The sequence below is a fragment of the Xyrauchen texanus genome, chromosome 13 (assembly GCF_025860055.1).
Source record: "Xyrauchen texanus isolate HMW12.3.18 chromosome 13, RBS_HiC_50CHRs, whole genome shotgun sequence".
Classification (NCBI taxonomy): domain Eukaryota; kingdom Metazoa; phylum Chordata; class Actinopteri; order Cypriniformes; family Catostomidae; genus Xyrauchen; species Xyrauchen texanus.
In genome coordinates this window covers 38276798-38301296 of record NC_068288.1, presented here as the reverse complement: position 1 = coordinate 38301296, position 24499 = coordinate 38276798, and the positions used below count along the sequence as shown (strand labels likewise).

The following is a 24499-nucleotide window of genomic DNA, read 5'->3' as shown; positions in this document are numbered from 1 at the left end:
TATCAAAATAATATTAATCATATTTTTTAATTTATTATTACAAAATCGAACCAAAAGTTGTACTCAAAAAACTGTCCTGAAAAGGGATCAAAAGGTTTGTTGGGTCCTGTCGGGCTCGATTCAGGTGTCAGGCCTCTAGTTGGAGGGGATTGGCCAAAAAAAAAAAGGTCTAGGTGATAAAAACAAATTGAAAAAAAAAGAAGTTGTTTAAGGTATTGGTATTGCATTTTGATGAAAAAACACAAAGACTAACATTGTTTTATTTCTTTGGAATAATGTGCACTAATGGATTGTGTACAGTAAGACCAGAAACGTGTATTGATTTCAAGATAACTTTAAAAGTAAAGTGCATAATTCAGTGCCTCTAGCGTCACCAAAGGAATAGCAAAAATAATGACTGTTTTCAAACAGGTGTCCCTCTGTCTTCAATCGTAGCCCAAAACATGCCATTGGTTTAACCGATGCTTAGAGCTGGGCAAAACAATAGATTTTTCGATTAATAGTTTTTTTTATTTGGCCGATTCAATATTGATTCTGAAAAGAAGCAGATCGATCTTTGTGTACTGGGTCTGATTAACGTGAATCCTGCAGCCCAGGGGTCCACAACTCCCAGGCAGTCCGACATCCTTCTTCCCAGTTGGCGTTTGCAAGTGGAACGTATCTAACGTGTACAGCAGGAGAAACAGATGTAAACAAGGAGATGTGTGCAACAGCTAAATCCTCGGCTCTGTAGCCAGAAGTAATGTGTGTGTGTGTGTTTGTGTGCATGTGTGTTCCAAGAGTGCTCACGATGTGGATTCAAGCAAGAATGTTCAAAAATGCTTAAAAAGTCTGTCAAAATACTCATCTGGTGATTTATCAATGTATGAATGTAAACACAGAGAGTTATTTCTAAGGTAAACATAAACAGTAGAATATATATATATATATATATATATATATATATATATATATATATATATATATATATATATATATATATATATATATATATAATTTGAGGAGGCGGTCTACAGGTCTTCCCCTACTGCTCAGAATCCTGTAGGAAACACTGCACTCTTATTCATTTTTTTATTTGTATCGCCAATTAGTAGTACTGAATTATCAATGTCTAATGAATTTATATTAATTAAATCAAGAATCGAATCAAATTGAATCGAATTGAGATCTTGTGAATTGAAATTGAATCGAATCAGGGCATCTGTGCCGATACCCAACCCTACCGATGCTGCTATGTCAGGGTGGTCAGGATTCCCAAACAAACAGAGCAAAATATTGATAGCATCACAGAGCCACAGTGTTCACATTATGAATGGCCTACTTTGAAAGTTGACTATTTTGCCTTTTAAGCTAGTATAAGAGTAAGTATTTTAACATAAAAAAATACACACTTCAACTTTAAGACACAGAAGTGAGACACTCTATAAATAAGCGTGAAGATGAAAGCATGCGTAGGCAAACATGCAATGCCAAAGGGGGGTAGAAAGAAAGTCAGCATTTTCCAGAAATACAGTCAATTCTGCTAAAAGTTTCCCTGGCTGGCTTCCATCTATCGACAAAGCAATCAAACATTCTGACCAGGCCTCAACCGGCCACAATACAACCTGGGACATGTGTGAACAAACTTGTGATTTATCCATTTTTCTTTTTAATTACCTTTCTGTCAAAGATAGGTGAGGGGGTCTAGATTGAATACCGTTCACAATCAAAGAAAAAAAGGGGGTATTTATTTTGTTCCAAACCTTAGAAAAGGCCTGCAAGGCATTCAAATGCTGTAATGAAGACTTCCCATCCATAAATACTCAGACATTGCCTTTATGTTTTCCTAAATGCAAAGGAAGAGAGGCAAGATTTAACATCTAAATATCTTGTAAGTTATGCATGCTAACTTTGAGTCAGTAAAAATGCAACCACTTAAAAACCAAATTTTTGGAACATAAAAAACATTCAAATAAGGCTCTTGCAAATTTTGTAACTACAGAACAATTAGTTCATCAAAACAAATACTGCCTAGAATCTAGCATGATATTTACAGAAAATTAAGCAGAGCAATGACTATTAACCAAATCATTAGGTTTTAGGATTTTGAAGCCAGCTAAAACATGTAAAGACATTCCAATTCTAGCTGACATCAAAATTGGTTTCATAGCAAGGCAAACATACAGTTGCTCAATAAATATTTGGGCCACATTTAGAAATGCATGAATAATGAAATATAAACATTGATAACAAAATATCCACTCAAGTGGAATCACACAAATTATACTATAGACCTTTCAGAAGCACTAATGGCCCCAATGTAATTTTTAGATTCTACCATTATTTACTCACCCCCATGTTTTTTAAACTCATATAACTTTCTTTCTTAAGCAGAACACAAAAGGAACAAATTTAATACTATAAAATGTCTTCCAATTCTGATTTTTTGTCACCAAAACATATAATATACCTTCAGAAGACGTGTTTGATACTTTTGGATGCTTTAAAGCTTTGTGGTGTGTCAACTTTCATTATATTTAATAGATGGACCGTGATATTCATCGCATAAAAAAGAAAGTCATATGAGTTTGGAATTATATGAGGGTGAGTAAATGATGGTAACATTTTCATTTGTGGGTGAACTCTCTCTTTAAGTGTATAAGGAGAAGCCTGCAAAGTTGCAAATTAGAAGAGAGGTGTCACATGGAAAATCAATTTCCTGCGCCCTTTCTTCAAGGTGTGGACATAAAGAATTCTTCTACTTTGCTGTCACAGGACAACTCAAGGACATCAGCAGCATATCCCCTATGCAAACGGCCTGCCACTCTGTTTGATGAGTGCCAACGCCAACTTTGTTTATGTAAACGATGGGCAACCATGGTGTGCACATAGTGACTGATGCATACACAAACACAAAGACACATTGAACTTTGCCTGTCTCAGTGTGGTCAAATGAAACATCTTTGGTTGGTAACATACTGCAATTTTCACTTTTTTCAAGCTGGGTCTGGCTGCCAATACATTGTTGAAGCGGGGACATATGTTTGTTGGTCTGGCAGGAACACTGACCTCCTACTGAGGGTGTAGAGAAGTTGATTAACACCCTGCCTTAGCTCAGGAGGGGATACCACTTTTCAACTGCAAAAACCACAGAGTCCAGTTATAAGTGACAGCGGGATCCTTACTGGAGCTGTTAATAAGAACATCAGGCTTCATTTAAATAATCGGATTTCTGCATGAAATGTGCATGTAATCTTTTTGAAAATTTTGAATGCTTCAGTTTAATATCACAGATAAGTGCACACATAATTAAATAAGTCCTCATACCTCAAATCAGCTGACGAATCCAGCAAACCTTATGAAATGTAAATGGCTTTTTGCTTTAAATATACTTATACTATTGTGACCTGCCTTGCAGGCTAAAGCCTACAAAAGCATCTGTCTTCAATAGCAGCATCGTAGCTGAAATAGAACCTGACTGATTTTGAACACAGTACATAGGCAGTAACTCTGTGTGCCACACAAATAGTGAGATTCTCGCATTATAATGACTTTATTCTCGATATTTAATGAGTTTATTCTCAAGATTGTATTTCGACTGTTTTCTCGAAATTTAACGAGTTTAATCTTGCATTATAATGACTTTAATCTCGAGATGGTTTTAGTTTTTTATTATTGCTTGGCCCTAATCCTCTTCCGTACAAATATATGTATATTTATAATAAAAATAATATTGTTTTTAGTCGCAGTGCAGTCTGGGATTGAAAAGTTTTGTATTACATTAGAAAAATCCAGAATAGGCCCTATTCTGCATTTTTCTAATTTAATAAAAAACTTTTCAATCACTTTTCACTTTTACTAGTGGTCAAAGACATTTGGATCCAAATAGTAGCCTACCTAAAAAATTGTATGACATAATTTACATATATTTACATCACCCGTTTTGTTTTTAATGAAAATAGAAAGCAAATTTGAAAAGAGGGCATACATTAGTGGTCTCCACAACATGTTTGTAGAAAATGGCCCAAGGCGAGGCCCTTGTGTTTTGGTGAAGTGAGCAAATAACAGAAAGAGATAGTAAAATCGACTGAAAGAAAGAGAATAGTGCAGTTGAAACTGAAACGCAAAGCCCACTAGAGACATATATTTGTGACCCTTAGACAATACGTGCTGAGACACGCTCTTTCTCTGCTTGCTGTAGTGTGATGCCACAGGCAGAGATAAATGGCCAAAGTCAGCGCCAGTGCTTTGTTGCTGTGAATAATAGAAATGATTTGACAAAGACATTATATCAACAACCAGATCTGGAGCAGTATTGTGGACGCATACCACAGCCCTACTGACTGTTCCTAGTTCAGACTTCCATGCTGAAAAACTACTTAAAACAATCCAAAGATATTTTCAAAGCAGATAGTCTCCTAGCCTAGTTTTGAAGGGGTCTAATTGCTGTTTTTAAAAGGGTTTTGGGCACTTTTAGTTAGGCATGCTGGGAGCCCAGCTGGCACACTGGCTAAACTAGCAGCAGACCAGCTTGGTTAGGCTAGGAGACTAGCTAGAACAACTGAAGACCAGCTTGTCTTTTTGAAGAACAACTTCGTCAATCTGGTAGACCAGCTAGACCGGCTGAAAACCCCCTTGGCCAGGCAGTGAGACCAATTAGATAAGCTGAAGACCAGCTTGGCCAGGCTCAGAGACCAACTAGACCAGTTTAAAACAGCCAAGGCCAGCAAACCATTTTAGGCCAGTTTAAACTGTTTAAAGCTGTATTAAAAAAATGACTAAAGTCTCAGCAGAGATGAGTGATGACATACCTGCTGCTTTCTCTGAGGGCATCATTGCCTTTACGCCAGGAGATGGTGCCTCTAGGAGACATCTTGGGCTTGCATTCAATCAGGACATCGGCGCCTTTCTTTACCAGAGTATGGCTCTTCAATTGGTTTTGGGAGAAATCAGGAGAGACAGCTGAAGCAAAAGAGGGAGTTTTAGATTAAATTAAGCACAAACATCAACAGAAGGAGCAATTTCCGCTAAATTCAGCAAAAGGTGTTTTTTTATTTCATTGTGGTTCTTCTAATTGACAAAAGAACTGTGAATGTCATGTACCGGTAATATCACTATCTGTGTTAATAACTGGCGAAAATAACTGTCAGAGCTGTATTTACATGCAAAGAAATTAATAAAAATCTGATTGACAGAGCTGGTGCAGATCTTAGTCAATTAAATAGAGGACTAATTGCCATGTAAACATTTGAATCTGACTTTTAATGGTGTGTGCCTTTATGAATAAAACATTATTTGAAATGTGATATTCGGAGTAGAAAATCAAATTGCTACAGTATAAATAAATAATTCAGACTTTTTTCAGAAGTCAGAAAACATTTCTAAATTTTCCTTCCATTCCAAATCTGTATTCCAAATATCTCCTACATACGCTGATACAGTGATGCTCAGACATTTGTGAAGTAAATACACATTAGGCTCAGTAAGTTCAAAATGAATACATTTTCAATGTAAGTTGCGATTTTCAGCTATTTCGCAGTTCTTCTCCCTCTCATTTCCTGTTCTATATTTAGTGTCCTTATAAATCCCTAAAAAATAAATTATATAAAAAGAACCATGTCTTCATAATGAATCAAAATATTTAGAAGAACTGAAGACCATGAAGGATTAGGCCACAAACTGTTCCCTTTCATATTTGACCATAATTACAGGTATGCCGCCATGAGGATTAAGGAGTATTTACAGAGCACATCCTCTCTAATCGTTGTACTTCAAAAGAAGAAATGCGTGTACGCCTATAATGTAGAAACAAGAGATGACAGAGCAGAGACTCATTGAATGTGGCATTACTTAATTGTCGTATGCTCCTTTTCTCTGCTAAGAGAAAAAAAAGTCTTTCTTCTTTTTCACCATGTCCCCCCTCAAATGAGTTTCTATTATGATAATTTATCCTGCTCTGAAATCTTCACACTCTGTCTTTTAAAAGGCACTTCAATTACTTTATCTGTGCAAGGACTGCCAATTAGTCTCCTCTATCTGTGGGTTCAGTTTCTTGGCCACATTGATGGTTGGATTTTGATGGCAAAACATTAAACCAAGGAGGAGGTAGATGAGTATGATGTGGATGTAGAGAATTTCCTCCACTGACAAGTACAGGGTTCTGGAGTGCATATTGCTGCCCATGACATCTGCAATTGCTTTCCATCTCATGAAAGCCTCTATTAAATTACTTCTATGTAAAATAATTTATCCTATACAAATTTGATATGAAAAGACAACTAACTATAAGTGAGCCATTAGGTTGATTTCTCAAAGAGTGTAAATACTGTTGCACTATCAAAACATTGCACGGTATATTTGTGACATTTGACATGTCAGCTTCTGGCACAACCAATAGCATGAGTTCTGGGTGGGACCAGGATGCACCAAATGTGGTAATTTTTTCCTAGAACAATTTTCATGTGTGTCTTGGAATGGATGAAAATGATGGGTAAAAATGCAGAAATAGGTATTGTTGCTATGTCTCTGCTGGTTTACTGACTATACAATGACTTAAATAAAGTGTCCTGCGGTAGTGTGGTGAAAGAGATAAAGCATAAATGAATCAGTTTCCTACAATAAATTCATACAATTCATAGCAATAAATTCAGGCTTATGATTTTTTGGAAATAATATAATTTAATTTAAGTCATACCGGAAAAAAAGAGGCAGGAGTTCATCCAAAATAATTCATTTCAGAATGATGCCGTCCCGAGCTGCTCTTAATGATACGAATGGAAGTAATAATGAATAAAATGCAATCAATTCATTCATTTGATATGTATAATTAACAGTATTTTATCATAAAAATAAAGTGGATGGAGCTTAGAGATCTGAGAGCATTTTAACATCCAATGTTATTTAATTCAGCATCTTTTGTCAACTCCATCTGGTTTTGATTAACAGGTCAGAAGTTATAAAAATATGTAGTCTAATTAATACAACTCACAGCAAACAATTCACATATATGACATTTGTTACAGATATTATTTAGATGGGGAAAATAAAGTGATTGGTGCCGTTGCATGATACAGGATGCCCATCAGCTGAACACGCATCTTATCGCCGCATCGGGTGTTAATGGTGTAAATAGATTTGTTGTAATGAGAGCGATCTAAAAACATAATCAAGTCAGTATACTTACAATCTCAAACAACTTATACAGTTGTAAGTTTTCATACTTTGCAATTAATTTAAAATATTTATGTTATAAGGTTAATCAATCATATATAGTCAATACTTTTATATTGTACCACTGTTTGATAAGTTGTACATTCTCTTTAAATTGTACAGTTATTTTTCCCTTCTGATTTTCAAATATTTTTTGCTTGAAATCAAATATTTCATGATCTATTTTACATTCACATCAGAGCGGGTTGTTTTGGATTAAGGTTTATAATTTTTTTTCTTTTTAAATTAAGAATTATGGAGAAAATATGTAACTTCTCTTCAAAGTAGAGCTAAGTCACCTCTGCGATGAGATGCATTGAATGCAACATTGACAAATAATTATATGCCTGCCTACTTGCACACACAAAAGCCAATGAACAATATAAAAAAATCTAATTACATTATCACTCATATACATATGTGGTCACTATCAGTAACTGTGTATCAGCAGCATATATTTGAGATAAAAAAGTGTAAGGTATATTAATGCAGGCATTATTCAGTGCTTTTAGTTGTACTTTCTGCCTTTACATATCAACACTAATGTCTCTGTCAAATGCAGTGAACCAGATTTAGAAAACTTACCGATAACTTTCAGTTCGGCGTTAGAGTACACTTCCCCGTACTTGTTCCCAGCCACACACTGGTACATTCCGATGTCGGACATTGTCAAGTGCGTGATTGACAGGGCGCCATTAATGACCTGCACCCTCTCCTGTGGAAAGCAAGACATCTTGTTAAGAGTCTTTTACCGAGATTGCTAATATGCATAAAAGCACAAGGTTGTCTGGGAAGGTAAATTATTTTTGGAGGCTGATGGAAATGACCATAAATTTGAGAGTTCATTACTAATGGGAAACACTGCGTAGGGAGGCTGTTCAAAAATTATGGCAATAAATCTGTATTTTTATGAGATGGAAGTAAAGTCTGGCTTGTTTACCTCTTAACTAAAAGGTTGAGACACTGTATTCCTTGGACAAACCGTTGGGGGGGTAGCAGAATGTTTGCCATCACAAATGAGCTCGGTTATTATCTTTAAGCCGACAGCTTTATACCATTTCTGATAAAAAATGGTATGTATTTTATTGTTTTCTGGTGTAAAAGGGTTCTGAGTTCACTCAAAAATTATAATTCTATCATGATTTACTCACCCTTATGTCATTTCAAGCTTGATTTAAGTATGATTTACTTTCTTCCATAGAACAAAAACCTTTGAAGAATATCCTGGGAACTATTTTCCATTTAATGTAAGTGAATGGGGACTGGGACTGTCAAGCTCCAGAATAAGAAAATAAGCACCATAAAAGTATTATAAAACTTATGCACTATATTTAAAGTCTTCTGATGTGAAAAGGTAGCTTTACATTTACATGTATTAATTTGGCAGAAGCTTTTATACAAAGCCACTTACAAAAAAAGCAGAATAATACAACATAAGTGATCCATATTAAGGAGACAGTAGTATGAAAAGCAGGGGTGTGCAATATCACTATTTGTATTCAAAAAGAACCAGGTGTGGGTGGTGCTTAAACTGGAAGTGAGTCACAATTAAATGAAATGCCAACTTTTAAATGTTACTCTTACATATAGTTTCTATAATAAAAGATACCTTGTATATGCCTTTTCATAATCATAGTGTAATAATAATCATAATTATTATTAATATACGACAATTATTTAAATATATTTGATTTTATTAATATTTTTCTTACCAGATGAAGCAGAATTTGTAGGCTGCATTAACTGTGGAATAAGTTGTGGTTTCTCCTGGTATTTCTGATATTAATAACTGCATGAAACAATTGTCTGTGCATGTATAATAACATTATTCTGGAGGCAGGAGGTGTCAAGCAAAATGTGAAATGTCACATTTTGCAGTGAATAATCAATACAAATAAAACATTAATACAATTTAAATATAATCAATATAGCATACAAATAGGTGAAAGTCCCATAAATGTATCAATAATTTTTACGATAAGACACCATTATTTAGTTAAATAATAATAATAATAATAATAATAATAATAATAATAATAATAATAATAATGTTACATTTATATAGTGCCTTACCAGATGTAGCACAGTTTAAAGAAGAAGAAAAAGATGGTTCATGTTTTAGTTTCTTCATAACGAGGAATATTCCTAATAGATGAATATGGAGAATTTAAACCTTTATGGAGAATTTTAACTTCATAATAAGTATCAACCAGATAATTTCCTTAATCACTGATGTGGACATAAATCTTTAAATTTTAAAAGGTGGATAGACGGTCTCCGACGTCAAATCATCACTTCAGGTCAGGAATTTAACATTGCGCTCATGTTTAGGCTATAAATGAATACATGGGAATCACGTGTGAATCGTGAGATACATTAACAAAGACATTTCAAGTGGAAGTGTATATGATGTCGTATCTTAATGTTACACATGACAAGCTCCAGATGTGCACAATTAACAGAGACCACTAACGGAGCCAAGACCTTGCCCATCAGATTTGAAATCACAATGTGCATATTTTCATTCATAAGGTTTACACTTTATAAATATTCACTGCAAAGATTCATAAATTATTTTAATTTTGTATATGTCTATTTAAAATGTCACTTTATCCATGTGCCTCTTAGATAATCAGTCATCCGGACATTTTCATGCTTTTCTGAATAAGGTATTCGGCTTTGAGCTCATCCCTAAAAAGGCGCTGCATTACAAAGTTTCAATTGCATCATAAAAATACTATTCAAACACTATCCACAAAGCAGACTCTGTATCGATCTTCAAACAACTTGACCATACACTCAATATTAATAAATAAATATATATATATATATATATATATATATATATATATATATATATATATATATATATATATATATATATAAATACAGTGCATCTGGAAAGTATTCACAGCGCTTCACTTTTTCCACATTTTGTTATGTTACAGCCATCAGGATAATCTTTTGGACTTGAATGGGGTTTATGGTAAAAATGGATACTGACTGCAATGGAGAGGAGGAAGGCACAAATGTACAATATGGGACAAATAAGCCAGCACAGAAAATCACATGGTGGCATATAGCAGTTTAGAGTGAGGCGATGCTTTGCTATTGTACTAATTAAGCGTGACTGTCTTCTTAAATCAGCAGTTTTGCATGTGGTGGGAACTGAGGAGAGGATGAGGATGGACCATCTGCCTTGCTCTGAATTGCAATGATTGGCACTGTCACTGCTTGCAACATAAGAGTCAGTTCATAGCACATAATCCTGCGACGCATCATCATAGATGCTGAAAATCTCATCCTGCTATAGAGTAGATTAATCATAAGTAATATCACCTGAGATTTTGCCTCATAATTTAATTAGACTACCATATGTAAAGATATCGTTTTCACAAAATTCTATTAAAAACTCTGCAAACATTTGCAAGATAATAAACATGCATCAAGATGTGTTCATGTGACAAACCAAGTGAGGTATTGTGACAACAATAGCTAACTCTTTGTAATATTTGTAGTGGAATAAAGCTGTTTCGGTTTCACTTGTAAAGTGTTATTTTGGGAATAGCGTACTACAATACAGAACTGCTTTCACTATCTCTGAAATATAAAAACGTTGCAAATACAAAAAGTAGTATGGTAGCATGCTTTTCCGAACACAGCACAACAACTGTTTCACTTAGTGTTTTTTTTGGCAGTACACAGTGTATCAGATTTCATTAAGTATAGTAAATTTGTATTCAATTATAAACATAAGGTTAGTCTCTTTTCGTTATTTAAACATGTTAGGTCTCATTGCCACTTCTGTAGTGGTTGAAAAGTCTTATTTTATGTAATACATTATAAAAGAAAAATTTCAATGCGGTCAGGAGGAATGAAACTATAAATATAGCTATAAATGTTCTGTGTATGCTATATGAACTGGCATCAGAGAAGCACAATGTCATGGGTGAACAGAACCACTGACACGTTTATTACAAGATCAGCTAAGCCACGGTGTGTGCCTCACATCAGCCTAAACCATATACAGTATATTGTGGCAGGCTTGCATAAATATGCAATCCCCTTTAAAGCAGATAGTTTTGCACTGGCCATTTTAAGACAGCCTGCCAATCAGTTCCAAGTGGAAGGAGTAAATGTCTAGGTGGAGAACAAAGAGAGGGAGATCACCAAACTCTTGAGCAACACTGTTCCAGTATGTTTGTCACTGTGAAGGGAATATCATTCACAAACATAATTTCTTCAGGAGCAGGGTTGATATTTTTTTTATTATTATTATCTTTCTTCTCTGCTTGTTTGCTCTTGGTACTTTGTGAAGGATTATTCCTATTTGAGATGCAAGTGTGGGCTGGATGTTTGTTGAAGAAGGGTTGCTATATGCTTCCTCCATATTGCCAAAAACGGATCTTTTTCACTGCCCTTTCTCATCGATCTCAATCCCCCTCTCCCTCCAACAAACACACACACAAACACATACTTATTTTCAATACTTTTATTTGAAACACTGGCCAGAATTTGTTAGTTTGATTTTGAGTTCAATCGAACATTTACCTTGAACTGATTTTGTTGATGGACTTGTTCTGAAATTCTTTTACTTCAACTTGATGGACTTTTAAGTAACTGGGCCTTCTAAATGTGAATCTATTTTGCATTGCAAACTATATAACATTTTATGCTAATACATTTTGTGATTTATTGAATTAACTTTTAAAGAACTTGAACTTCCAGTCCTATGTTTTGTGTAGCAGGTGGATTATTCGTTAGTTGGGAAACGTATATTGATAAGTTTTAACCTGTCTGGCGCCCAACAATAATTATTGCTACTTTAAGTAGTTGAAACCTAACAGATCCCACTACATAAGTGGCGTCCAACATGGGGCCCTAACAAAAAAAGTATAAATTTTTGCTGGTGTTTCAAATGAATGATCTTGTCTTATGTTAATTGCTCTTTATTGATGTTCTTCTTGTGGAATCTAAATTGTTACCCTTTACCTTATTCTTTGTATGTGAAAAATGTCTGTGTTTGACCATTTACAACATGACCTACATTTCCTTAGTCATCGAGGGTCCCAGTGTTTCTGATATTCAAACTCCCCTTGTAAGACATTTTCCCATTCAAATCTATTCCCAAACACCAAAATATCCCTCTCATTGATGCCATGTGCAGTTTTTTCAAACGATTGGAATTTGAAATGTCAACCATCAGTAACTAATGAGCCAGTTACCACTGAACCACAAGACACAAGTAGGATGTATTTAACTTCTTTATCATCAGACTATGCGTCTCAGCACAAACTGCGATTTCCTATGATTTCTACACCTGCAGGGGATTTGGGTCGGTTTGCAGCAGGAGCTCAGGATATATGTAAACAATTGAATGATGGGAGGGAAATGCAGAAGAATGAAATATAGAAACTAACACTGAGTGTAAAGAACAATCAAAAACATTGTGATGTGCAATTCAAAGTGGTGGCTGATCAAATGAATGCCTGATTTTCTTAGCTTCAATCAAAAATGATTGTAAAGAAAGGAAAATGTGTAAACTGAAATGGAACAAGTTGTGACAATGGTCAAATCTCCATTTCAGATGGAGTGATGTCTTTTGTCTGAAGTTTGGTTTATGGTGGAGCAACTACACTACAGGTGGAACTTCAGCATGATATGCGGGCTTCTCAGAAACATCTTCAAAACAGTCATGATTATTTGTCTAAAGGAGTCAGTATTTGCATCTTTCAAATAAGTATATTGTTGTCCAATTTGGAAAAGGTAAAAACTGAAATAGAGGATCAAAGAAAAGCCAAAAAGGAGAGATGTGCTTCTTTGGAAACACAAACAGATATTGATCATTCTACCTCTGCTTAACAAAGTGAAATGCAATCACTGCCAACAATAAGTTCTCCAGTTGTTACAAAGAGTGATCACATTAGGCTGTCTTTCCCAACTTATGGAAAACCAAGTGATGATCCTGACCATCTGAATTATTTGTCAAAATGCACTGCATCCATTATCAGATTATGATCTTCTGGCAACCATCTGAACGGTTTTTCATAGAACAGCTCTAGACTGGTGGAAAATAGCCAGATCCAGTGTGTTTACATGGATTGAGTTTGAAAATGCCTTTCAGTCTGCATTTCTTGCTGAGGACAGTGAGGATGAATTGGCTGAGCGAGTGAGAAACTGAGGACAAGGGGAACGAGAAAGCATCAGAGACTTTGCCTTCTCGTATAAAGATTATAAATCTTTATATGATTTTTGATTTGGTAAAAAATCAACCAGTTGAAAAACCTGTTCTCTGTAGGAGATGTAAGGGACAGCACTCTCCTGGCTTCTGCCCCCATTACAATACAGCAGCTTCTACTCACTCAAACAATTCATCCTGTCCACAGTAGGGTAAACGACCCTCTCGCTCTTCTAAAAACACAGGACCTCCTCGCAATCCTTCAGTGTCAGCAGTAACTTACAAAAGAACCAAACAAGACAAACAAAGTCAAGCATCTACCAATTTACCAGGAAAAAACACAATCCTAATCAGCAAGTCCACTAAATATACTTTAACAACTGGTAGTGCCAATCCACATAGGTACCTAGCATGGGAAAACCATAGTGGATACAGAAGCTAGTTATACTCTAATGCATGAGTATCTCTGGGTGGAACTAGAAAGGCCTGAGCTCAAACCATGGAATAATGGACCCTTATACATGGCAAATTGTGAGTAAGAGACTCCAATCAGACTGATGGATGTGTATATCGAGCTACGAGGAAATGTTGTAAACTTACTTGCTGCCATACTTGCCTCTAAGGCTTTTGCTTATGTGGTTGTCCTTGGCCTTAATTTTCCTTAGTACTCTGCAAATCAATGTGATCAGTACAGTTTTAAATCAAACCTTTCTGTTTATCCCTTCCAGCCAGGTGGTGCATGAATACCAGAAGTAGGAGCTGACCATGAGAAAGATGAGAAAGATGAAAAAGAGAACTCTTCCGATGTCTGTCTCTGGTGAGTTCCATACCTCCTCCTGTGTTATCCTTGGAGCCTGTTTGCATGGATCTGCCAGATTACATTCAGCATGCAGTTCCCAGTTCACATTTGAAGACAAATATAATGAACAACTGCAGCATCTCTTGGAATCCAATCCTCAAATGTATAGCCATCAACTTGGATGAACAGAAGTGTTACAACATTACATTCATACAACATACAATATGCCAACCAAACAAAGGCTATATTGAATGTTCCCTGCAATTCAGGCCAAAATCAAGGAGCAGCTTGAAGAAAAGAGTACAGCTGGTATAGTGGAACCATCAAATTCAGGATGGGCTTCTCCAGTTTTTTTAGCTCCAAAGAAAGATGGTGGCCATCGGATTTGTTTAGACTTCCGAAAAGTCAATGCACATACAGAGACTGATGCATACCCTCTGACAATCATTAATTACATTCTTGAGTCCCTCTAAGGTGCTACCATTTTTAAAAAAAATAGACCTAAATAGTGGTTACTGGCAAGTAACTTTTGCATCCAGACAGCCTTCATTACTCCATTTGGGCTATATCAATTCAATGTTATGCCATTCGGTTTAAAAAATGCTCCAGCAAACATTCAGAGGTTGATGGAGACTGTATTGTGAGAGCTGAGGGGAAGAACTTGTGTTGTTTATTTGAATGACATTACTGTCTATTCTTTATCTGTACTCCAACACTTCCAGGACCTCCAGAATGTCTTAAACAGACTTCAAAAAGCCAACCTGAGGGTTAACCTCAAGAAATCTCAATTCTGTCTTCAAGAAATAAAATTTCTCAGGCATATTGGCAATGTTAATGGTGTTGCTACATATCTTGACAAAGTACAGGCTATTCGATGTTATCAAGAGCAAAATAAACTTCAAAGAGGTTCAGTTGTTTCTTGGGCTAGTTGGATGGTATAATAGTTTTTTTCCCATCTTCTCTCAAATAGCACAGCCAATCAATGCCCTCAAGAAGAAAGGAAAAACTTTCATCTGGAGTCCAGAGTGTCAATCTGCTTTTCAAAGACTGAAAACATGCTTGTTGTCTCCTCCAATTCTTGGTCTACACAGATGCAAGTGAAACAGGTCTTGGTGTGGTGCTGGTCAAGAAAAGAGATGCCAGTACAGAAGTAATTGCATATGGAAGCAGGACCTTAAACAAAGCAGAAAGAAACTATTCAGCAACAGAAAAAGAATGTCTGGCTATAGTCTGGGTTCTCGAAAAATGGCAGTATTATCTTGAGCCTAAACTCTTCACAGTTGTCATGGATTATGCTTCTATACAGTGGATCCTGACTTCAACCAAGAAAACAAGCAGACATATTAGGTGGGATCTAAGTCTGCAGCGATTTAATTTTATCGTGGAGTATCAGATAGGAAGCTGAATGTAGCTCCAGATGCGTCTCTATTCAAACACAAAATACATAAGAACTCTTCCACTGTCACTCGAACTAATTTGGGAAGAACAACACAAAGACCCGAAAATCGAGATAATCTTTTATCTCTGGCAGAAAGTGATGAGATGCTTGATCCAAATTATGTTTTTCTGGAAGAAAAACATTATTGCCAAAACAAGAAGTCAGATAAACAAGTCCATTTCTGTTTGTATATTCCCAAGAGTCTCATCCAACCCATACTTAAAACTTAACATGCAAGCCCTTTAAGCAGCCATGTTGTTATCTTCTAAACAAATAAAATACTTCAAGATGTTGCTTTCTGGCTGGGAATGTGGAGGGATTTCAAGCACTTGCTGTTTTCAAATGCTGTTTTCCCTGTCAGTCGCTAAAGCAGACAACCAAAATCCTGCAGGGAATATACAACAAACTACAGTCGAATAGCCTAATGTAATGTTGGGTTTGGACATAATGGGACCTTTGCCAAGTAATCCTGAGAGGAAGAAGTATATCCTAGTCTTTGTGGATTATTTCACTTGATAGGTAGAACTTATCCCCCTCTGGGTTGCTACTGCACAGACAATTTCTCAGATTCTCAGAAAAGAAATCTTCACAAGGTGAAGCATTCCAGACTACATATTATCTGACAGAGGACTACAGTTTGTATCATCCATTTTCAAAACACACTGTGAAAGATGGACTGTTGCACCAAAACTTATCACAGCTAATCATCCGCAAACTAATTTGACCATGAACTGTACACTGAAATGCATGATTTGCTTCTTATGTTGAAGACCACCACAAAAGCTGGGACAAATACATTCCAGAGATTAGATTTGCCTTGAATTCTGCCATTAAAGAAACAACAGGAGTGTCACCAGCAGAATTTCAACTGGGGCGAAATATTAATAAGTCCCATGGACAAAATTCTACAAACACAAGTTCCTACCCCAGATTCTTCTAGTTATAATGTTGTCCATCAGTTGAAATAACTACATGCTAGAAGGAGAGTGCCAAATAAGCACAGCAACATCAACTAAGGAACTGTAACAAAAAAAACACTAAATGCTGGATCCAAACCAAAGGAATGAGTGAGGGTTAGAAACTTCCCACTATCCTGTAGTATAAGCAGTAGGAAGCAGTCAATGGCAAGGTGAGAACAAAGAGAAGGTGATCACCAAACTCTTGAGCAACACCGTTCCACAGTCTGTTAGTCACTGGGAAGGGAATATCATTCACAAAAATACATTCTTCAGGAGCAGGGTTTTTTTATCTTCTCTGCCTGTTTGCTCTTGGGACTTTGTGAAGGATTATCCCCATTTGAGATGTAAGTGTGGGCTGGATGTTAGTTGAGGGATGGTTGTTAAATGCTTCCTCCATATTGCCAAAAACCGACCTTTTCACTGACCTTTCTCATCGATTTCAATCCCTCTCTCCCTCCAACAATCCCTAATAAACACACACTCATTTTGAATACTTTTATTTGGAACACTGGCCAGTATTTATTTGTTTGATTTTGAGTTCAAATGAACATTTGAAACTTCTTCAGATATTCTTTGGGACTAAGGATGGACTTCATGGACTGGGCCCAAATGTGAATCTATTTTGCATTGTAAAGTATATAATATTTTCTGTTAATATATTTTGTGATTTTACCGAATGAACTTGTGAAGAGTGATTTATTTGATGTTTGCATTCCTATGTTTGAGTAGTAGGTGGATTATTTGTTAGTCGAGAAATTTATATTGATAGGTTTTAATCTGTCTAGCACCCAGCAATCATTTTTGCTACTTTTAATTAGTTCAAACCTAACAGATCCCACTACACAATATATAGTCATCAATTAAAAAAAAAATAAAAAAATGTAATAACATTTTAGTTTTATAATGAAATAATTTAATATGGTGGCATAATTATATTTTTGTCTACAAAACTAATTTCAAACATTTCAGAATTCACCTTCAGATCAAAAGATTTTTAAGATCAAGTGAAACAATTCAGTCAAGTGTTTCAAAATGTTTGACCGGTAGTGTGTGTATAAATATATCATATTTACCAAAAGTTTGGAATAATGTACAGATTTTGCTCTTATGGAAAGGAATTAGTACTTTTATTCACCAAAGTGGCATTCAACTCAATGTAAAGTCAGGACATTAACAATGTGAAAAATTACTATTACAATTTGATTTTGTTTTTTCAGAACTTCTTAAACTACTTCAAAGAGTTCTCCTTAAAAAATCCTCCATGTGCATCAATGACAGCTTTGCAGATCCTTGGCAATCCAATAAAGCCTGCACCCCTGATTCTTCTCTGTGCTCTTGTACATGAAACTGGTGTTGAGCAGGTAGAATTAAATGAAGCTGTAAGCTGAGGACATGTGAGGCATCTATTTCTCAAACTAGAGACTCTGATGTACTTATCCTCTTGTTTAGTTGTACATCTGGCCTTCCACATCTCTTTCTGTCCTTGTTATAGCCAGTGTCCTTTGTCCTTGAAGACTGTAGTGTACACCTTTGTATGAAATCTTCAGTTTTTTTGACAATTTCAAGCATTGTATAGACTTCATTCCTCAAAACAAAGATTAACTGACGAGTTTCTTTTATGCCATTTCTGAATTAATATTGACCTTTAGACATGCCAGTCTATTGCATACTGTGGCAATTTAACAAACCAAATAGCTTTCAACTGTGTTTGATATAATGGCAAGTGATTTTCTAGTCCTAGCAATGTAGCATGATTGCTCAAGGATAAGATGTTGGAGTGACAGCTGCTGGAAATGGGTCTAGATTTGATTAAAAATAACTTGAAATCTGTGGAGTAGTTAAAAGTGTATGCAAACTTCTGACTTCAGCTGTATATATATATATATATATATATATATATATTAGCAATCTGCTAAGAGTTACAAAGTAGAGGTTTTGAGCTGGTCACCTTAGCACTGCTGCATTCCTATAAACCAGAAAGAACATGAAAGGTCTTCATTGATTAAGTGCAAAGGAAAATAACAAATGGTAGAAGTCAACAACCCATGCTTTTGCTACATCAGTGACCTTTAGTTATACAATTGATTAGAGTGCTGATGTTGATGGTGACATTTGGAGATTGTAATAATTCTACACTGATTAATTCATTTAACTGGGATACATTGAAAATCAACATTTCTGAATCAAATGGTAAGCTAGGCGCATGATTCAATCAAGATATTGTGTTTTACCCTTGGGACGATAGTCTGTCACAGCACAAAACGGGTGGTATTTCGGCATTACTTAAAACAGATATGCCCATGCTTTTTTCCCCAGAAAGAAACTCGGTTATGTCTTTTATATTAGATTTAAGGGCCGGTAATGCAGAATGAAGAGATCACATTTTAAATTCAAGCGTGATTTTTGGGCCATTATACAAACATACTGATTTTATGCCAAGAGTTATGCTGTGGGTTTTGTCATATATGAATATGAATAAATGAATAAAGTAATTTATTTGGGCATTTCCATTGGCTGACACTAGTGGTGTGGGAATTAGACACACTTTACCTTTAATAAAGGGCAAAACAAATTAACTGTACTGCTGATTATGCAATTTTGAAAGATGTTACAATCCGGCCCTGCTAAAAAAAAATCTTAAACCAGTATAAAGTGTTTTGCTCATCTAAGATAGTTTTAGATGGTTTAGTTAGTCTCCCAGCCTTGCCAAGCTGGTCTTCAGCTGGTCGGCCATTTGGTTTCCGACCCTGATCTGCTCACAAGTGCCCAAAACCCCTCTAAAACCATCAAAACAGACCAGGCTGAAAGACAGGCTGATAACCCGATTAGACTAGATGAGAGTGTCTCTAAATGGATCAATATCTTTATTTTGTTTGCACTCAAATCACGTAGTGAGGCTAATTTACATGAAGTTTGCTTATTTGTTTATTCACAACACCGTAGTTTACCGTAGCCGGTAGCCTCTAAAAATAACTTAATGTGCTGCAAAACCACAAGCCAACAATCATTAGCCATGTGAAGTGTTTGGCATTCCTGGATAATTGCTCTTAGTTGAGATCGGTTGTATATTACATAGGGTGTCAAGACATATAAATATTTATCACCACTTTTACTACAGTTTAAGTGGACTTCAGAGAAAGACAAAAACATAAGAGATTGTCTGGGACACAATAATGGTTTATAAGCCTTCTCTAAATGGCCTTTGAGGAAACAGGTTTAAAAGCAGTTCTTTTAGAGATTTAATGGAAGATTGCTGTCTCTTGATTTTAGGTTCACAGCTTCAAGTAACCACACTAAATCAAGACATAATGGCCATAACATTTATTTCACTTTATTAAAGGACTGCTTGAATGCCCTCCAAATGCAGCACTTCTATTGTTCTGTGATGTTTGTAGTGTACTTATTGGTTACAAACCATTAATGGTGTTTTCGTAATGAGCAATAATGATGAGTTAGAAGAGTTAGAGCAATTAGCATATTCCTCTGCACCCTTTTATTAAACTTTGACAAACACACAAAACTGTATGAAATGAAAATGTGTTGATTAGGTCCTTAAAGTGTGTTGTTAGAAATGAATGGTACAGTTTGTCCTGGATAATGCCACTCTTAGTTTATTACATTTTTGCAGAGCAATTCCATCACATTTTTCGAACAAGTGGTGGATGTTTCGAAGCTTTTATGTTCCCAATTTTGACTTTTCCTATTGTTTCAACATTTCTGTAAGGGCTTATACAGAAAGTGTCCATAACATATCAGGTGCTCAAGAGAATTTTCTCCGATTTACTGTAGATAGAAAAGATATGGAGTCGTAGAGATGCATTAAAGGGTTATTTCACCCCAAAATAACAATTCTCCCATCATTTACTCATCCTCATGCCATCCAAAATGTGTCTGACTTGTTTTCATCTGCTGAACACAAATTAAGATTTTTAGAAGAATTTCTCAGCTGTGTAGGTAAGTGAATGGGTGCCAACATTTTGAAGCTCCAAAATTCACATAAGGACAACATAAAAGTACTCCAGATGACTCAAATCTTCAAGTGAAAATCAGATCATTATTTAATTTTTTTGTCCCGACTCAGTCAATCTCATCTCCACTTTCACTTTCTTCTTTTTCTGTTTTTGGTGATTCACATTCTTCTTGCACATTACCCCCTACAGGACAAGGAGGATAAGTTATGCTAAAAAAAATGATAGAAAAATGTATCTGTTTCTCATCCACACCTAGCATATTGTGTCTGAAGATGAGATTTAACCTTTTATGCTCCTTTTCTGTGTAACATTTTGGCACCCATTCACTTGCATTGTGAGGACCTACAGAGCTGAAATATTTTTCTAAATATCTTAATTTCTGTTCTGCAGAAGAAAGAAAGTCATACGCATCTGGGACGGCAGGCAGGTGAGTAAATCATGAGATACTTTTATAGCACATTCTACCACTTGACAGCCTTGACAGATCTTATTCACTTTTAGTGGATGGAAACAAGTAGCTTGGTCATTCTACAAAATAACACCAATGCGTTCCATGGAAAGAGAAATATCATATTGTTTTGGATTGGAATGACATGGGTGTAAGTAGATGATAAAATAATTTTCATATTTGGGTGAACTACCCCTTATCAATTATTAGACATAACATCTCTAGAATATATCTAATGAAACAATTTGAGTGACCGTTCTCACACCCCTGAGGAGAACTGACCTCAGTTGGCTCCAAGTTCTCTCCATTCTTCATCCATCTGTAAGAGGGTTTGGGCTTCCCTGTGGCTTTGCATTCCCACACCAGAGAGTCATCTATGGCCTTCTGTACATCCTGTGGCTTCTCAATTAGCTGGGGAGAGGCTGCAACACCAAACACCAGAGGTAATGGTTACACAAATCTGCCTTAACCTTGATTATTGCGCTTTATTTGCCCTTCAAAGAGAACTTATATTCTTAGAGCTATGAAATATGAGGAACAGTATGATGTAATCACAACGATGCACCATAAGCAAACAACAACAATGATGACAACAGAGGTCAGGCTCAACTGATACACTCATCCACTTAGATGGGTAGACACAAGCAATCACATCTAATATATTAGCTTTGTCCAAAGGTAGTGCCATAAATCCCTACACCATTACCATTAGGGTAAATTATGGCTTAATTATACAGACGTTGTATTGATCTTTATCTTTACAATGCAAGTAACTCAAACCTAATAAATAATTGAACAAGACACAACAGCACATTCAGAGCATCATTTATGGACAGTTTCCCTAAAGGACAACAAACGGTTAACAAAAAGTAAGTGTAGAGAGCATGCAAACAAACAATAAACAATATAAACACACAAAGTGCCAAAATACAAGGTAACTCAGCCTAAAATAAAGTGTACTGTATACTAGATACATAAATATATAAATTAATAATAATAAAAATTAAAACAATTACTCACCCTAATACCATCCTAGATGTGTCTCTTTCTTCTGTAGAACACAAACAAACATATTTAGAAGAATATTTCAGCTCTGTAGGTTCACACAGTGTAAGTGAATGGTGACCAGAACCTTGAAGTTCAAAAAGGCAGCATATAAGTAATTCATCGAACTCCAGTGGTTAAATCCATGTTTTCATAAGCGGTATTATAGATCTGGGTGAGAAACCAATAAATATGTAAGTCCTTTTAATTTACTATAAATCTGCATTTTCAAATGGCCCTCCTAAGCATCCTTCTCTTCTAAGAGTTCTTCTTTTGCTTTTGGAGATTTGCATTCTTCGAACATATTGCCACCTTCTGAGCAAGGAGGAGAATTTATAGTAAAAAAGGACTTAAATATTGATCAGTTTCTCACCCACGTCTGAAGATATGGATTTAACCACCAGAGTTGTATGAATTATTTTTATACTGCCTTTATGTGCTTTTTGGAGCTTCAAATTTTGGACCCTATTGACTTTGTATGGACCTAAAGAGCTGAGATAATCTTCTAAAAATCTTCATTTGTATTCTGCAGCAGAAAGAAAGTCATTCACATCTGGGATGGCATGAGAGCAAGTAAATGATGAGAGAATATTAATTTTTGGGTGAACTATTGCTTTACGGCAGGGCTGTCCAAACTTTTTCGGTCGGGGGCCAAATGCAGAAATAATATGGTGCCGCAGTAAATGTCAAGTAGTTAATAGATTGCCACTATGCAAATCATTATATTGTACGCTTTATATTATGCAAGTTTTAATCATAATTTTAGCTTTATGGTATGCTTGTGTAGGCCCATCATGTAAATAAAGTATAAGGTATTTCACTCACAAAGTACTTTTATAATGGAACAGTGATGCTTCTTATACAAAATGTTACACTCATCCAATTTAGTGGCACTGCAAAGAACAAAGGGCTGTGTCTAATTTCGAAGGCTGCATGCTATGTAGGATACGTCCTTTGAAGGCTGCAGTATACCGAGTGTCATCTACTGAGGTAATTCAACTTGTGAATTTTGAAAATCATATTTACAGGCAAATTGGCGTCATATGTTTTTTACATTTCCGTTGAAGTAAAGTATTGTGGGTTGCGAGTGCCCACGAATGATACACCTGCACCTGACATGCATCCTACGAATTCCTGTGAAAGAAGGTTGCATTCAAAGGCTGCATTCGAAGTATATGAAATGAGACAGCCTCGATGACGTATGTGACCGACAAATGCGACCTCCGGAGAAGTATCTTGTTTTAAAGGTAAAGTGCTATTTCTGCACATTCAAGACATATTCCCTGAAATCAAGTCTTATATACATTTTTGCTTCTCAAGTAAAATTTTCTTCATTCAAGCATGTTTAGAGATATTTTACTGGTAAACAAGACAACTACTGCAGTGTAACTGATGACTGATTCCTACTGCATTCTGAGAACTCTTAATTATCTGTCTACTACTGCAAATCTGTTGTATTCTGTTCTTAAACCTTCTACAACTAAAAGCGAAGTGCTGCTGCTTTTCCCCTCAATTCCTTAAGTCACTGCCACTCTGTCTATCTCTTGCTCACTGGGAGAGTATTGACTTTTAAACCCCACTGTTTAAATGAGAGTAAGCAGCCAGGACCTGACTTAGCTTTGCCCACAGGGCACACAATCACACTCAACATTTCACACCCACAAGTCAAACTTAGAAGGAATAAGGGGTAGAGGGGTCAAAATGAGTTCTCACCTGCATCCTCAATGCCAGCTGAAAGCTTGTTCACTCACATACTGTGATTATGATAGATACAGATCTGTCTGTGGTCCAGAGCAGTCATGCAGTACTCTCTGGTTGAACATCTGCTTTTGTAAGACCTTCAGCTATTCTTTTTTGGAAAAAAGCTATTTCATTAAAACTATGTAACCTTAAACTGAGCTCTGTCTATAGATGTGGAAGATGAACCATTCATACATGTTTCTTTGAAAAAGTAATATCATGGAAAATTGAATTTTCCTTTCCTTTGTATTCATATACAAAAAGATTGGCCAAACATAAGAGGACATTTACTATAAGCCTTAAATGTACAGTTGGGAAAAAAAACAACCCATTTAAAAAGGATAGTTCACCTCAAAATGTGTGTATTCTCATAATTTTCTCACCCTCATGCCATCCCAGATGTGTATGACTTTCTTTCTTCAGCAGAACACAAACAACGATTTTTAGAAGAATATCTCAGCTCTGTAGGTCCAAACAGTGTAAGTGAATGGTGATCAGAAATTTGTAGCTCTTAAATATAGGACTTAAATATTGTTTTGTTTCTCCCCCACACACATTATATCACTTCATGTGAGACATATGGATTACTTTAATGTTTCCTTTGTGATTTTTGGAGCTACAAAGGTCTGATTACCATTTGCTTGCATTGTAAGGACCTACAGAGCTGAGATATAATTCCAAATTCTTTTTTTGTGCTCTGCTGAAGAAACAAGGTCATACATATCTGGGATGGC

The 24499-nt window shown here is 35.9% G+C and overlaps 1 protein-coding gene across 1 annotated transcript in view; it reads right to left on the bottom strand.

The window, feature by feature from the left end:
- Positions 1-24499, bottom strand: part of LOC127654362 (contactin-4-like) — a 156798-nt gene that overhangs the window by 70247 nt on the left and 62052 nt on the right. Inside the window, exons 7-9 of the mRNA XM_052141500.1 lie at positions 21264-21403; positions 7774-7900; positions 4791-4941 (exon numbers count right to left, since the gene is read on the bottom strand). Of these exons, the coding sequence (XP_051997460.1) occupies positions 4791-4941; positions 7774-7900; positions 21264-21403 (418 nt within the window). The remainder of the gene's footprint in view (positions 1-4790; positions 4942-7773; positions 7901-21263; positions 21404-24499) is intronic.